We start from the raw sequence: 17,004 nt of genomic DNA on the forward strand, positions 1-17,004 counted from the left end.
AAATGGTGTTTTATATTAAACTGGTCCCAAATGTAACTTGGTAATGTGCAATACTAAGATATTCCAATAAGACAGTATAATGCTACTAATCGCTGGCTGGCAGCTTGCAAGTTAATCAATAGGTGACAACAAATTGCTACCTAATCGCTAGATATCTTAAATCCTGGCAAGTGTGTGGAAATATAATTATTTATTCATGATTTAATTTTAAACCTGCAAGGTGTAATGAGTAGGGTGGCCATGCCATTGTCGTTTATAAACTGCACTACACTGTATTGGATAAATGTTTATATAAAGATGTTTCAATTTGTGGAAAAATCGCCGGGGATATCATTTTTCTTTTAATAAAGTAGTGTTGTGCATACACAACTTTTTGACTTCCAATACGATTACCATTATTAATCCGAGACGATATCGGCACAAATCGCAGTTTATACTTGGATTATTTTGTAGTGTGCAATTTCAGAAAAGGGTTGATCGAGTGAATTTACACAGAAAACAAAGGTAGGTATGAAAAACACAAAAGTTTTAATAAATTAGTTTTTGAAGTGAAGTGATTGTTTATTTTGGCGACACCTAGTGGTCATAATTAAATACAACTCATGACGCAATAAGTTGAATAATGTCGACACTTTTGTTAGTGGATACTTTCTAAAATGCTTCTGTCTTGAAACATTTTTATATGCCCATCCATCCATCCATCTTTTTCCGCTTATCTGAGGTCGGGTCGCGGGGGCAGCAGCTTAAGCAGGGAAGCCCAGACTTCCCTCTCCCCAGCCACTTCGTCCAGCTCCTCCCGGGGGATCCCGAGGCGTTCCCAGGCCAGCCGGGAGAGACAGTCTTCCCAGCGTGTCCTTGGTCTTCCCCGTGGCCTCCTACCGGTCGGACGTGCCCGAAACACCTTCCTAGGGAGGCGTTCGGGTGGCATCCTGACCAGATGCCCGAACCACCTCATCTGGCTCCTCTCGATGTGGAGGAGCAGCGGCTTTACTTTGAGCTCCCCCCGAATGACAGAGCTTCTCACCCTATCTCTAAGGGAGAGCCCCGCCACCCGGCGGAGGAAACTCATTTCGGCCGCTTGTACCCGTGATCTTGTCCTTTCGGTCATGACCCAAAGCTCATGACCATAGGTGAGGATGGGAACGTAGATCGACCGGTAAATCGAGAGCTTTGCCTTCCGGCTCAGCTCCTTCTTCACCACAACGGATCGATACAGCGTCCGCATTACTGAAGATGCCGCACCGATCCGCCTGTCGATCTCACGATCCACTCTTCCCCCACTCGTGAACAAGACTCTGAGGTACTTGAACTCCTCCACTTGGGGCAAGATCTCCTCCCCAACCCGGAGATGGCACTCCACCCTTTTCCGGGAGAGAACCATGGACTCGGACTTGGAGGTGCTGATTCCCATCCCAGTCGCTTCACACTCGGCTGCGAACCGATCCAGTGAGAGCTGAAGATCTTGGCCGGAGGAAGCCATCAGGACCACATCATCTGCAAATAGCAGAGACCTAATCCTGCAGCCACCAAACCAGATACCCTCAACGCCCTGACTGCGCTTAGAAATTCTGTCCATAAAGGTTATGAACAGAATCGGTGACAAAGGGCAGCCTTGGCGGAGTCCAACCCTCACTGGAAACGTGTCCGATTTACTGCCGGCAATGCGGACCAAGCTCTGGCACTGATTATACAGGGAGCGAACTGCCACAATAAGACAGTCCGTTACCCCATACTCTCTGAGCACTCCCCACAGGACTTCCCGGGGTACACGGTCGAATGCCTTCTCCAAGTCCACAAAGCACATGTAGACTGGTTGGGCAAACTCCCATGCACCCTCAAGGACCCTGCCGAGAGTATAGAGCTGGTCCACAGTTCCACGACCAGGACGAAAACCACACTGTTCCTCCTGAATCCGAGGTTCGACTATCCGGCGTAGCCTCCTCTCCAGTACACCTGAATAGACTTTACCGGGAAGGTAAGGGTCTTTTATATGCAACTATAAATATTTGAAAAGTGTCCTGTTTTAGCCTGCAATATTGTTTAATTGGGACACTTTGTAAGTACAGTATGTCTAGCTTGAGTGCTATTGTGCGCTGAGCTGTTGTGTAGCTGCTAGCTCCTAGTAGGCTATAGCCTACCATGTTTACCTTTTGTAAATGACTCCACTAAAATACAAGAAAAGACCAAACTTTTGTGCTTGTTTGGAGACTTTTAGATGTGAACTGGCTGGTCACGTAAACAAGATGGAGGACCGCATGTTGGTGATGTGCGGATGGATACTGAAACATCGATTCTGCCAATACCAGATCTTTATGCCCTAATATCGATTCTCAAAATATTGATACTTTAGTTTAGGGGTGTCCAAACTTTTTCCACCAAGGCTTGAAAAGTCAACGATGCTGCGGCCATATTGATATTTTTTTTAATTTAATTTAAAAAAAAAATGCTAAAAACTGATTGTGTCAGCTATGTATGATTGGTGACTAAGTATATTATTATTAATTATTAGTTAGAACATTTTATCTTTTTCTCATTACATACTGATTTTTTTGCTCTTTTTCTTACATTTTTCCAGTTTTGTTCCCATGTCAAAATATAACAATAATGATGATGATGATATCATTGTGTAACTGCGTAACCTAGTGTGTCAAAACTTCTGCCTGTACAAAAATATTAATGTTCAGTTACAAATTTAACAGTGTTTATTATTATATATATATAAATATATAAATTAATTAATCAATTCATAAGTTAGTATTTTCAATTTTTTATTAACTAACTGAACTTTGTTTGTATTTTGAGTATGTTTTATTTTAATTTTAAGAGCTTCTAATGTTTCAGATCAGGGGTGTCTGAACTATTTCCACCAAGGGCCGCTTACTGAAAAGTATGGGGGGCCGTTTCAATAATTTTGTTTAATTAAAAAAAATGCTAAAAAAAAAACCAAACCCAAAACAGATATTATATACATTTAAAAACAACATATTGTGTTATAGATGACTAAGTATATTATTCATTATTAGTTTAACATTTTCAGGGCAGCACGGTGGAAGAGGGGTTAGTGCATCTGCCTCACAATGCGAAGGTCCTAAATAGTCTTGGGTTCAATCCCGGGCTCGGGATCTTTCTGTGTGGAGTTTGCATGTTCTCCCCGTGACTGCGTGGGTTCCCTCCGGGTACTCCGGCTTCCTCCCACCTCCAAAGACATGCACCTGGGGATAAGTTGATTGGCAACACTAAATTGGCCCTAGTGTGTGAATGTGAGTGTGAATGTTGTCTGTCTATCTGTGTTGGCCCTGCGATGAGGTGGCGACTTGTCCAGGGTGTACCCCGCCTTCCGCCCGATTGTAGCTGAGATAGGCTCCAGCGCCCCCCGCGACCCCAAAAAGGGAATAAGCGGTAGAAAATGGATGGATGAATGAAGTTTAACATTTTTGGCTTTTTCTCATTACATTCCGATTTTATACTATTGTTCCTCACATTTTTACTGTTATTTTTTTATTTTATTTTTTTTTAGATATAAATGTTATTTGAAAACACAAGTTTTAAAATTTTAGTTGACACGTTAGGTACAGTACAGGCCAAAAGTTTGGACACACCTCTTTTTAATGTGTTTTCTTTATTTTCATGACTATTTACATTGTAGATTGTTACTGAAGGCATCAAAACTATGACGCCTGTGAAGTGAAAATCCTTTTTAAGCTCATGGAGAGAATGTCAAGAGTGTGCAAAACAGTAATCAGCGCATAGGGTGGCTATTTTGAAGAAACTAGAATATAAAACATGTTTTCAGGTATGTCACCTTCTTTTGTTAAGTACATAACTCCACATGTGTTCATTCATAGTTTTGATGCCTTCAGTGACAATCTACAATGTAAATAGTCATGAAAATAAAGAAAACCCTTGAATGAGAAGGTGTGTCCAAACCTTTGGGCTGCACTGTATATTTACAAAAAGTATCCGATCTGTATCGCCGATACCAGCCTGAATTTTACTCGGTATCGAATTGGAAAGAAAATCATTGGTATCGCACGTCACTCGTGCTTGTTTCAGAGATCTTAGATGCAAATATTCAACCAAAAATGTCACGATTGTCTTTACGGAGCCCGTGTTGAGAACCTGATTTAAAAAAAAAAGGAGCCCTGCAGCTTTCTTCTGCGCTGGCATGTGGTGTCATTTCACTCCAGACTGCTCGGATTGGAAGTCACAATCTGCATTTTCAAATCATTTTATTGGTTTGAAGAGTTTTTGCTGTGAAATTGTCCTTGCCCAGAGACAAGAATAGCCAAAGAACATGGCACCGCTACCAACTTCCTTGGCTGGTGCTGGCAGTCCCTTCTTGATTTGCCTTCCATTGAAGGCTGTCCTTTTGATTCCAAGCCCACTGCCTTCACGACAGTCCACCAGGATTGTCCGTCAGGCCCCTCTTCATTTTCTGACCTCCCGATTGGTCCGTCCGCCGCATGTTCCGCCCACATCACGCCCTCTCTAAGTCTTTGTACTTCTTCCGAAGGACGGACACTTGATCTTTGAAGAGCACCGGGTCCAGGCGGAACTGTGAGTGGACCAGAGGCATGTAGCCAAACCAGTTGGCGAAGGTGTTGACACACTCCTGGCGCTGGTTGAAGTGCTCCGGGTTCGCCCAGGGGACATTTTTTGTGGCCTGGCGGGTAAAAATAGGACAGTGGGATTAACAACAATGTGTTTGAGGCCCCTGTTCTCTGGTGTAGAAAAGTACCTGTGGGCTGGGCAGCTCCTTGTATTGCTTCCTTTGAGCCACTTTGATGGGTGGCAGGTGAGTGACAGAAGACACCAGGAAGTTCATCAGGATGTCCTCACAGTTGGTCGTATGATCCACCAAGGTCCTCAAAGACTGGGGCAGGTAGTGCGAGAACAGGAAGTGGTAGTACCTGTGGCGGAACGTGTGATGTTTTAATACATAAGCCTCAAATATTGATCAGTATTCTCCATATAGTCATCACTGCCTCGGCTAATCTGGCGCCCTAAGCAAAATTTAACTTTGTATTCATGCGAAACGACTTTTATACTTTTATACTCATGCATGTTTTGTACTACAAACCCCGTTTCCATATGAGTTGGGAAATTGTGTTAGATGTAAATATAAACGGAATACAATGATTTGCAAATTCTTTTCAACCCATATTCAGTTGAATGCACTACAAAGACAACATATTTGATGTTCAAACTCATAAACTTTTTTTTTTTTTTTTTGGAAATAATAATTAACTTACAATTTCATGGCTGCAACACGTGCCAAATTAGTTGGGAAAGGGCATGTTCACCACTGTGTTACATGGCCTTTCCTTTTGACAACACTCAGTAAACGTTTGGGAACTGAGGAGACACATTTTTGAAGCTTCTCAGGTGGAATTCTTTCCCATTCTTGCTTAATGTACAGCTTAAGTTGTTCAACAGTCCGGGGGTCTCCGTTGTGCTATTTTAGGCTTCATAATGCACCACACATTTTCAATGGGAGACAGGTCTGGACTACAGGCAGGCCAGTCTAGTACCCACACTCTTTTACTATGAAGCCACGTTGATGTAGCACCTGGCTTGGCATTGTCTTGCTGAAATAAGCAGGGGCGTCCATGGTAACGTTGCTTGGATGGCAACATATGTTGCTCCAAAACCTGTATGTACCTTTAAGCATTAATGGCGCCTTCACAGATGTGTAAGTTACCCATGTCTTGGGCACTAATACACCCCCATACCATCACACATGCTGGATTTTCAACTTTGCGCCTATAACAATCCGGATGGTTCTTTTCCTCTTTGGTCCGGAGGACACGACATCCACAGTTTCCAAAAACAATTTGAAATGTGGACTCGTCAGACCACAGAACACTTTTCCACTTTGTATCAGTCCATCTTAGATGATCTCAGGCCCAGCGAAGCCGAAGGCGTTTCTGGGTGTTGTTGATAAACGGTTTTCGCCTTGCATAGGAGAGTTTTAACTTGCACTTACAGATGTAGCGACCAACTGTAGTTTCTGACAGTGGGTTTCTGAAGTGTTCCTGAGCCCATGTGGTGATATCCTTTACACACTGATGTCGCTTGTTGATGCAGTACAGCCTGAGGGATTGAAGGTCACGGGCTTAGCTGCTTACGTGCAGTGATTTCTCCAGATTCTCTGAACCCTTTGATGATATTACGGAGCGTAGATGGTGAAATCCCTAAATTCCTTGCAATAGCTGGTTGAAAAAGGTTTTTCTTAAACTGTTCAACAATTTGCTCACGCATTTGTTGACAAAGTGGTGACCCTCGCCCCATCCTTGTTTGTGAATGACTGAGCATTTCATGGAATCTACTTTTATACCCAATCATGGCACCCACCTGTTCCCAATTTGCCTGTTCACCTGTGGGATGTTCCAAATAAGTGTTTGATGAGCATTCCTCAACTTTATCAGTATTTATTGCCACCTTTCCCAACTTCTTTGTCACATGTTGCTGGCATCAAATTCTAAAGTTAATGATTATTTGCAAAAAAAACTGTTTATCAGTTTGAACATCAAATATGTTGTCTTTGTAGCATATTCAATTGAATATGGGTTGAAAAGGATTTGCAAATAATTTTATTCCGTTTATATTTACATCTAACACAATTTCCCAACTCATATGGAAACGGGGTTTGTAAAACAAATTAACCGGAAATTAAAGTTAAGTTAAAGTTAAGTTAAAGTACCAATGATAGTCACACACACACACTAAGTGTGGTGAAATTTGTCCTCTGCATTTGACCCATCCCATTGTTCACTCCCTGGGAGGCTGCGCCCGGGAATAATTTTTGGTGATTTAACCCCCAATTCCATCTCTTGATGCTGAGTGCCAAGCAGGGAGGTAATGGGTCCCATTTTTATAGTCTTTGGTATGACTTGGCCGGGGTTTGTACTCACAACCTACCGATCTCAGGGCGGAAACTCTAACCACTAGGCCACTGAGTAGGTTATTGTTCAATATTGTATTTTTTAGGGCACAATAACACACTTATAACACATACAGTACAGGCCAAAAGTTTGGACACACCTTCTCATTCAATGCGTTTTCTTTATTTTCATGATATTTACATTGTAGATTGTCACTGAAGGCATCAAAACTATGAATGAACACATGTGGAGTTATGTACTTAACAAAAAAAAAAAGGTGAAATAACTGAAAACATGTTTTGTATTCTAGTTTCTTCAAAATAGCCACCCTTTGCTCTGGTTACTGCTTTGCACACTCTTGGCATTCTCTCAATGAGCTTCAAGAGGTAGTCACCTGAAATGGTTTTCACTTCACAGGTGCCATAGTTTTGATGCCTACAGTGACAATCTACAATGTAAATAGTCATGAAAATAAAGAAAACGCATTGAAAAGAGGTGTGTCCAAACTTTTGGCCTGTACTGTACCTAATGTGTTAACTAAAATTTAAAAACTTTTCAAATAACATTATCTAAAAAAAAAACAAACAATAATATAAAATCGGAATGTAATGAGAAAAAGCCAAAAATGTTAAACTAATAATTTATAATAGTAACAATCTACAATGTAAATAGTCATGAAACTAAAGAAAACACATTGAAATGAAAAGGTGTGTCCAAACTTTTGGCCTGTACTGTACCTAATGTGTCAACTAAAATTGAAAAACTTTTCAAATAACATTATCTAAAATTTTTTTTTTTAAAACAGTTAAAATGTGAGGAACGAGAGTATAAAATCGGAATGTAATGAGAAAAAGCCAAAAATGTTAAACTAATAATTAATAATAGTGACAATCTACAATGTAAATAGTCATGAAACTAAAGAAAACACATTGAAATGAAAAGGTGTGTCCAAACTTTTGGCCTGTACTGTACCTAATGTGTCAACTAAAATTGAAAAACTTTTCAAATAGCATTATCTAAAAAAGACAGTTAAAATGTGAGGAAGGAGAGTATAAAATCGGAATGTAATGAGAAAAAGCCAAAAATGTTAAACTAATAATTAATAATAGTGACAATCTACAATGTAAATAGTCATGAAACTAAAGAAAACACATTGAAATGAAAAGGTGTGTCCAAACTTTTGGCCTGTACTGTACCTAATGTGTCAACTAAAATTGAAAAACTTTTCAAATAGCATTATCTAAAAAAAAAAAAAAAACAGTTAAAATGTGAGGAAGGAGAGTATAAAATCGGAATGTAATGAGAAAAAGCCAAAAATGTTAAACTAATAATTAATAATAGTGACAATCTACAATGTAAGTAGTCATGAAACTAAAGAAAATACATTGAAATGAAAAGGTGTGTCCAAACGTTTGGCCTGTACTGTACCTAATGTGTCAACAAAAATTGAAAAACTTTTCAAATAACATTATCTAAAACAAAAACAAAAAATAACAGTTAAAATGTGAGGAACGAGAGTATAAAATCGGAATGTAATGAGAAAAAGCCAAAAATGTTAAACTAATAATTAATAATAGTGACAATCTACAATGTAAGTAGTCATGAAACTAAAGAAAACACATTGAAATGAAAAGGTGTGTCCAAACTTTTGGCCTGTACTATATTTACCCATCCATCCATCCATTTTCTACCGCTTGTCCCTTTCGGGGTTGCGGGGGGTGCGTGCTGGAGCCTATCTCAGCTGCATTCGGGCGGTAGGTGTGTTCCTGTAATTTTCCACTGACAACGCACGCCAAGGTACTTTGTGAATGTCTGGGGAAATTCGCCATTAAATTATTGTCAGTGACGAAGCCGGAAGGGCCTTGTAAAATTTAATAATTGATATTTTCCATGTGGTTATCCAGGCATAACGGGGGCCCCCCACTAATCACGAGGCCCTACTCTACACACAGGGTGTGGTCTGCGCATTGGATAACGCTAAATAACGCTGTTTTTTTTTTCAATTGTTTACACAACGTGCCAAACTTCACTGGTTTTGGGTTGTGTAAATGTAGCACAACAAAAATAACATGTCCTTTTACTGTATTTGACCTGTGGTAGAAGGCAGCACCAGTCAGGACTATGGAGTAGTCATTGGTCCACTTGGAGGTGTACCCCCAGGCGTGTTTTAACGGATCCCAAAAGTGGCTCCTGGGTGGGTACCCCACGATCCGATCCGGGAAACTGCGCCACACCAGGAAGGCAAAGTTGACCTACAAGTACACGAAAAATAAGAACACTACTCTTTTAATGGTCGATTTTGTTGTTGTTGTTGTTCACATTGGGTATCAGTACTCACCTCACTAGTCAACAGGACCGTGTCCTCATCCAGACTCAGCACTGCATCGGTTTCTATAGCAACGTGAGGCAGGAACCGACTGGTGGTCTGTGAGAGAAATTCGGCAGTACGGTAAATCTTCCAGCGCCGCAGGCCTACGTGTTATTTGGCGTTCGCTTCGTGAGATTAGGTGCATGAGTCAGAGACGATCTTGTTGTAGTCGATAGGTTTTTGCCAGGCAGGCTCATAAAAACAGCGTGTAAGTGACAGGAATGAAGGAGAATGACGGTCGACGGGACAGATGATAGGCGACATCAAGATGGAGGAAGAAGGCAGATAAGTAAACAGAGTGAGGAGGAGTCAGATGTGAGTTGAGCATAAATCACCTTCTTCTTGCCGTCTGTTACAGTGAGGGGCACCGGCATGGGAGGCCATTTGCTCCGACTCGGTGGTGGCTTTTCACTGTTCCATAGGATGATGATCTACGGCAGCATAGAAATCATTAGAGATTCATTGAAATGATCTGCTAATGTGAAATAATGTCAAATATATGGTCCAAGCATGCTAACATGTTAGCCAATTTTGAAGATTACAATTAATAGATTACGTTACTTGACGCTGTCCCGCTAAAAGCATTTTAGCCAGGTTTGTACATATAAACCCACAATTCATAGATTATGTTACTTGGTGCTTTCTCGCCAGCAGCATGTTAGCATTTTTACCAATTATGTAGCTATACATCTACAATTCATAGATTACGTTACCTGGTATTAGCTTGCTAGCGGCATTTTAGCCAATTATGTAGCTATAAACCTACAATTCATAGATTACGTTACCTGGTATTAGCTTACTAGCGGCATTTTAGCCAATTATGTAGCTATAAACCTACAATTCATAGATTACGTTACCTGGTATTAGCTTGCTAGCAGCATTTTAGCCAATTACGTAGCTATAAACCTACAATTCATAGATTACGTTACCTGGTATTAGCTTACTAGCAGCATTTTAGCCAATTATGTAGCTATAAACCTACAATTCATAGATTACGTTACCTGGTATTAGCTTGCTAGCGGCATTTTAGCCAATTATGTAGCTATAAACCTACAATTCATAGATTACGTTACCTGGTATTAGCTTGCTAGCAGCATTTTAGCCAATTACGTAGCTATAAACCTACAATTCATAGATTACGTTACCTGGTATTAGCTTACTAGCGGCATTTTAGCCAATTATGTAGCTATAAACCTACAATTCATAGATTATGTTACCTGGTATTAGCTTGCTAGTAGCATTTTAGCCAATTATGTAGCTATAAACCTACAATTCATAGATTACGTTACCTGGTATTAGCTTGCTAGTAGCATTTTAGCTAATTATGTAGCTATAAACCTACAATTCATAGATTATGTTACCTGGTATTAGCTTGCTAGCAGCATTTTAGCCAATTACGTAGCTATAAACCTACAATTCATAGATTACGTTACCTGGTATTAGCTTGCTAGCAGCATTTTAGCCAATTACGTAGCTATAAACCTACAATTCATAGATTACGTTACCTGGTATTAGCTTACTAGCGGCATTTTAGCCAATTACGTAGCTATAAACCTACAATTCATAGATTACGTTACCTGGTATTAGCTTGCTAGCAGCATTTTAGCCAATTATGTAGCTATAAACCTACAATTCATAGATTATGTTACCTGGTATTAGCTTGCTAGCAGCATTTTAGCCAATTCTGTAGCTATAAACCTACAATTCATAGATTACGTTACCTGGTATTAGCTTACTAGCAGCATTTTAGCCAATTATGTAGCTATAAACCTACAATTCATAGATTACGTTACCTGGTATTAGCTTACTAGCGGCATTTTAGCCAATTATGTAGCTATAAACCTACAATTAATCGATTACGTTACCTGGTATTAGCTTGCTAGCAGCATTTTAGCCAATTATGTAGCTATAAACCTACAATTCATAGATTACGTTACCTGGTATTAGCTTACTAGCGGCATTTTAGCCAATTATGTAGCTATAAACCTACAATTCATAGATTACGTTACCTGGTATTAGCTTACTAGCAGCATTTTAGCCAATTATGTAGCTATAAACCTACAATTCATAGATTACGTTACCTGGTATTAGCTTACTAGCAGCATTTTAGCCAATTATGTAGCTATAAACCGACAATTCATAGATTACGTTACCTGGTATTAGCTTGCTAGCAGCATTTTAGCCAATTACGTAGCTATAAACCTACAATTCATAGATTACGTTACCTGGTATTAGCTTGCTAGCAGCATTTTAGCCAATTACGTAGCTATAAACCTACAATTCATAGATTACGTTACCTGGTATTAGCTTGCTAGCAGCATTTTAGCCAATTATGTAGCTATAAACCTACAATTCATAGATTACGTTACCTGGTATTAGCTTACTAGCAGCATTTTAGCCAATTATGTAGCTATAAACCTACAATTCATAGATTACGTTACCTGGTATTAGCTTGCTAGCGGCATTTTAGCCAATTATGTAGCTATAAACCTACAATTCATAGATTACGTTACCTGGTATTAGCTTGCTAGCAGCATTTTAGCCAATTATGTAGCTATAAACCTACAATTCATAGATTACGTTACCTGGTATTAGCTTGCTAGCAGCATTTTAGCCAATTACGTAGCTATAAACCTACAATTCATAGATTACGTTACCTGGTATTAGCTTGCTAGCAGCATTTTAGCCAATTACGTAGCTATAAACCTACAATTCATAGATTACGTTACCTGGTATTAGCTTGCTAGCAGCATTTTAGCCAATTATGTAGCTATAAACCTACAATTCATAGATTACGTTACCTGGTATTAGCTTGCTAGCAGCATTTTAGCCAATAACGTAGCTATAAACCTACAATTCATAGATTACGTTACCTGGTATTAGCTTGCTAGCAGCATTTTAGCCAATTACGTAGCTATAAACCTACAATTCATAGATTACGTTACCTGGTATTAGCTTGCTAGCGGCATTTTAGCCAATTACGTAGCTATAAACCTACAATTCATAGATTACGTTACCTGGTATTAGCTTGCTAGCAGCATTTTAGCCAATTACGTAGCTATAAACCTACAATTCATAGATTACGTTACCTGGTATTAGCTTGCTAGCAGCATTTTAGCCAATTATGTAGCTATAAACCTACAATTCATAGATTACGTTACCTGGTATTAGCTTACTAGCGGCATTTTAGCCAATTATGTAGCTATAAACCTACAATTCATAGATTACGTTACCTGGTATTAGCTTGCTAGCAGCATTTTAGCCAATTATGTAGCTATAAACCTACAATTCATAGATTACGTTACCTGGTATTAGCTTACTAGCAGCATTTTAGCCAATTACGTAGTTATAAACCTACAATTCATAGATTACGTTACCTGGTATTAGCTTGCTAGCGGCATTTTAGCCAATTACGTCGCTATAAACCTACAATTCATAGATTACGTTACCTGGTATTAGCTTGCTAGCAGCATTTTAGCCAATTATGTAGCTATAAACCTACAATTCATAGATTACGTTACCTGGTATTAGCTTGCTAGCAGCATTTTAGCCAGTTACGTAGCTATAAACCTACAATTCATAGATTACGTTACCTGGTATTAGCTTGCTAGCAGCATTTTAGCCAATTATGTAGCTATAAACCTACAATTCATAGATTACGTTACCTGGTATTAGCTTACTAGCAGCATTTTAGCCAATTATGTAGCAATAAACATACAATTCATAGATTACGTTACCTGGTATTAGCTTGCTAGCGGCATTTTAGCCAATTATGTAGCTATAAACCTACAATTCATAGATTACGTTACCTGGTATTAGCTTGCTAGCAGCATTTTAGCCAATTATGTAGCTATAAACCTACAATTCATAGATTACGTTACCTGGTATTAGCTTGCTAGCAGCATTTTAGCCAATTACGTAGCTATAAACCTACAATTCATAGATTACGTTACCTGGTATTAGCTTGCTAGCAGCATTTTAGCCAATTACGTAGCTATAAACCTACAATTCATAGATTACGTTACCTGGTATTAGCTTGCTAGCGGCATTTTAGCCAATTACGTAGCTATAAACCTACAATTCATAGATTACGTTACCTGGTATTAGCTTGCTAGCAGCATTTTAGCCAATTACGTAGCTATAAACCTACAATTCATAGATTACGTTACCTGGTATTAGATTGCTAGCAGCATTTTAGCCAATTATGTAGCTATAAACCTACAATTCATAGATTACGTTACCTGGTATTAGCTTACTAGCGGCATTTTAGCCAATTATGTAGCAATAAACCTACAATTCATAGATTATGTTACCTGGTATTAGCTTGCTAGCAGCATTTTAGCCAATTACGTAGCTATAAACCTACAATTCATAGATTACGTTACCTGGTATTAGCTTACTAGCAGCATTTTAGCCAATTACGTAGTTATAAACCTACAATTCATAGATTACGTTACCTGGTATTAGCTTGCTAGCGGCATTTTAGCCAATTACGTCGCTATAAACCTACAATTCATAGATTACGTTACCTGGTATTAGCTTGCTAGCAGCATTTTAGCCAATTATGTAGCTATAAACCTACAATTCATAGATTACGTTACCTGGTATTAGCTTACTAGCGGCATTTTAGCCAATTATGTAGCTATAAACCTACAATTCATAGATTACGTTACCTGGTATTAGCTTGCTAGCAGCATTTTAGCCAATTACGTACCTATAAACCTACAATTCATAGATTACGTTACCTGGTATTAGCTTGCTAGCGGCATTTTAGCCAATTACGTAGCTATAAACCTACAATTCATAGATTATGTTACCTGTTATTATCTTGCTAGCAACATGTTAGCATTTTAGCTAATAACGTAGCTATAAACTTACAATTCATTGATTACATTACCTAGTATGTTATCTTGCTAGCAACATGTCCGCGATTTAGCCAATTATGTAGCTATAAACCTACAATTCATAGATTACGTTACCTGGTATATATTATCTTGCTAGCGGCATGTTCACATTTTAGCCAATTTTGTAGCTATAAATCTACAATTAATAGATTACGTTACTTGGTATATTATCTTGTTAGCAACATGTTAGCATTTTATGCAAAGGCAAGGCAAGTTTATATATACAGTATGTAGAGCACAATCTGTACACAAGGCAATTAAAAATTACTTCAGAGGAAATTACAAGAAGGCAACAGTAATCATAATTTCATATTAAAATCATTTTAGCACATTTTGTAAGTGTACACTCAGAAGTCATGTTTTTTTTATTACCAAGAGCTGTCTTGCTAGCATGCTAACAGTTAGCATTTTAGCTGTTACACATTTCTTAATTTCAATATTCATACTACTGTCCTAGCATTTCAGTTCAGTTTTTCAGTATTCACATGCAATTTCTACGAGAGTTGCTTAATGTAATTTTATAATTTTTTTCCTACATTTTTTACAAAACCGCAAAAACAATTAATGAAATAGTGGTTATGTCATGTCTGTGTGATCATGTTTTTGTCTTAGTCATGTTTTATTTAGTTATTGGACTTTTTAGTTTCTGGCTTTTCACTCCCTTGTCTTGTTTCCATGATTACCCATTAGTTTCACCTGTTCAACGTTTGGACTCATTGTGCACTCTTGTTTGTCACCATAGCAACCATTAGTTTTCACCTGTCACGTCACGCACCTGTTTCACGTTTTGAGTCACGCACCTGTTTTTGTTAATCATGTCTATAGTATTTAAGTTCATTGTTTTCAGTTTGTCGTTCTGACGACATCCCCATATTTATGCTTCTGCACACTCACCACACCCTTATGATCCTTGCTGCTCTTGTTTCATGCCGGTTCCATGCCAAGTAAGTTTTTGTTTATTAAGCCACAGTTAGTGTTTTTTGTTGTTCATAGTTTTTGCCTTTGTGCAAGTGTTTGGTTTCATAGTTTGTTCTCCGCCATTGTGCGCGCCTTTTGTTTACTTCCTTGTTTTGTATTTATAGTCTTTAAATAAAAAATGTACTCACATTCCCGTCTCGCCCGAGCCAACTTTCCGTTGCATCCCGGAAAAGCAAACACTCAGGACCATGTTTTGACAGGTTAATGCCGCTTGGATTATAAAACATTTATTATATAATTGGTATCTATGTATCTGTTTCATTTTTGTCCCAACGAAATAAAATGTACAAATGAACGATAGTATTAGCTGTCAAATATTTTTTGATGAAGCAGTGTCCTGTAAATTAATTTAATTGCATTTATTCAATGAATACAATTGAAAATATTAATGCAAACTATCTTGAACAATGGAAAAATATTTCCCCCCCCCTCCCTGCTTCTTAAAATTAGACTTTACAATGAAATATAATTATTTAAGTCCTTCAGAAATGTTTTTTTAAACATCTCTGTTACTCCTCATCCCAACTATACTTTAAATCTATTTTGTTAAAATGTACACTTATGTTGTGTCCGTGGGTTTTCACTCAGTGAAGTTAGCCTAACAAATTACCCCCGCCGAAAAAATGTGTGATATTTCACAAGTCTCATGTGAAGACCAAAAGTAAAAGTTTATTGATTGATTTTTCTGTATATTTGATGATATTTTAAATTATGACTGTTGGTTAAATTCCCAGCACTTTCCTATTACCTATATTATTTTTCTTTAATGTTGTTTTTTGTTTTTTTTACATACATATTTTGTCAGTGTTGACGTGTTATTTATGTGGTAATATTTTATGTAATTCCTAATTATGCTAAAAACTCACTCCTGTTACTTAAGTGGGTCGTCATCTGCTCAGAAACCTTGTGCAAAACGAAATACAACTTCCTGGGATGGGTCAATACCCATAAGTGTATTATCAGACATTAGTTGAAAAAAACGCATATTTTTACGTTTATTTTCAAAGCGTTTGGCATAGATTTGTTAAAATGGCTAATACAGTATATGTACACTAGTACGCCATTAAAGTATGTTTATTTTTAGATAAAAGTACTACATCTCGTACCTTGTCGGTGTGTGTTTGGCCTACTTACTTGTGAGCAATACTTTGACTTGGAGACCACCTGAAGCAACTTCATGATTGGCTGAGACTGGGACACCAAAGGAGAGACGGCGTGGATGACAGCAGTGAACTCCTGATTTGGACTGATGCCTTCAGCAAGGTCACAAATATACACACACACACAGCCATTTTTAGATTTGAATTGACCGCTTGGTAATATTTTGCAGCAATAATCCTACACAGACAAGACTTCTAATGATGTTAAGAAATAACGAACTTCCTTTCTTTCTGCAGATCTAACCTGGATCCACACCGACTTTTGTACTCGTATATAATGCGCTGTAATATCCTTCCAACATTTGCAACTGCCAATGTTAAGAGCACAAGTAGATCCAAAGCGTCCGTCTTTTATGTTACACGTCATTATTAACTATAGACAACGCCTAAGTCAGCGGTGTCAAACTAATTTTAGATCGGGGGCCAAATGGAGAAAAATCTACTCCCAAATGGGCCGGACTGGTGAAATCACGGCACGATAACTTAAAAATAAAGACAACTTCAGATTGTTTTCTTTGTTTAAAAATAGAACAAGCACATTCTGAAATTGTACAAATCATAATGTTGGTTTTTTTTTTTTAAATAATTTATGTGATAATGTTAATCAGTCAACTCATTGGTGTTAATGTTCAATCTATCAAGATAAAAAAATTATATCAAATTCAAATTACAGTATGTTATTTATGTAGTTTGATCATTTTCCTCGACTG

The 17,004-nt window shown here is 38.2% G+C and overlaps 1 protein-coding gene across 1 annotated transcript in view; it reads right to left on the reverse strand.

Moving 5' to 3' along the window:
* Positions 1-3,938: 3,938 nt before the first annotated feature.
* ext1c (exostoses (multiple) 1c) overlaps positions 3,939-17,004 on the reverse strand; it is a 246,286-nt gene continuing 233,220 nt past the window's right edge. The window contains exons 7-12 of the mRNA XM_061983143.2: positions 16,269-16,387; positions 9,588-9,683; positions 9,223-9,309; positions 8,976-9,136; positions 4,739-4,910; positions 3,939-4,663 (exon numbers count right to left, since the gene is read on the reverse strand). Coding sequence (XP_061839127.1) covers positions 4,478-4,663; positions 4,739-4,910; positions 8,976-9,136; positions 9,223-9,309; positions 9,588-9,683; positions 16,269-16,387 — 821 coding nt within the window. The 3' untranslated portion in view covers positions 3,939-4,477. The remainder of the gene's footprint in view (positions 4,664-4,738; positions 4,911-8,975; positions 9,137-9,222; positions 9,310-9,587; positions 9,684-16,268; positions 16,388-17,004) is intronic.

This window comes from Nerophis lumbriciformis, linkage group LG21 (genome assembly GCF_033978685.3).
Source record: "Nerophis lumbriciformis linkage group LG21, RoL_Nlum_v2.1, whole genome shotgun sequence".
NCBI lineage: Eukaryota > Metazoa > Chordata > Actinopteri > Syngnathiformes > Syngnathidae > Nerophis > Nerophis lumbriciformis.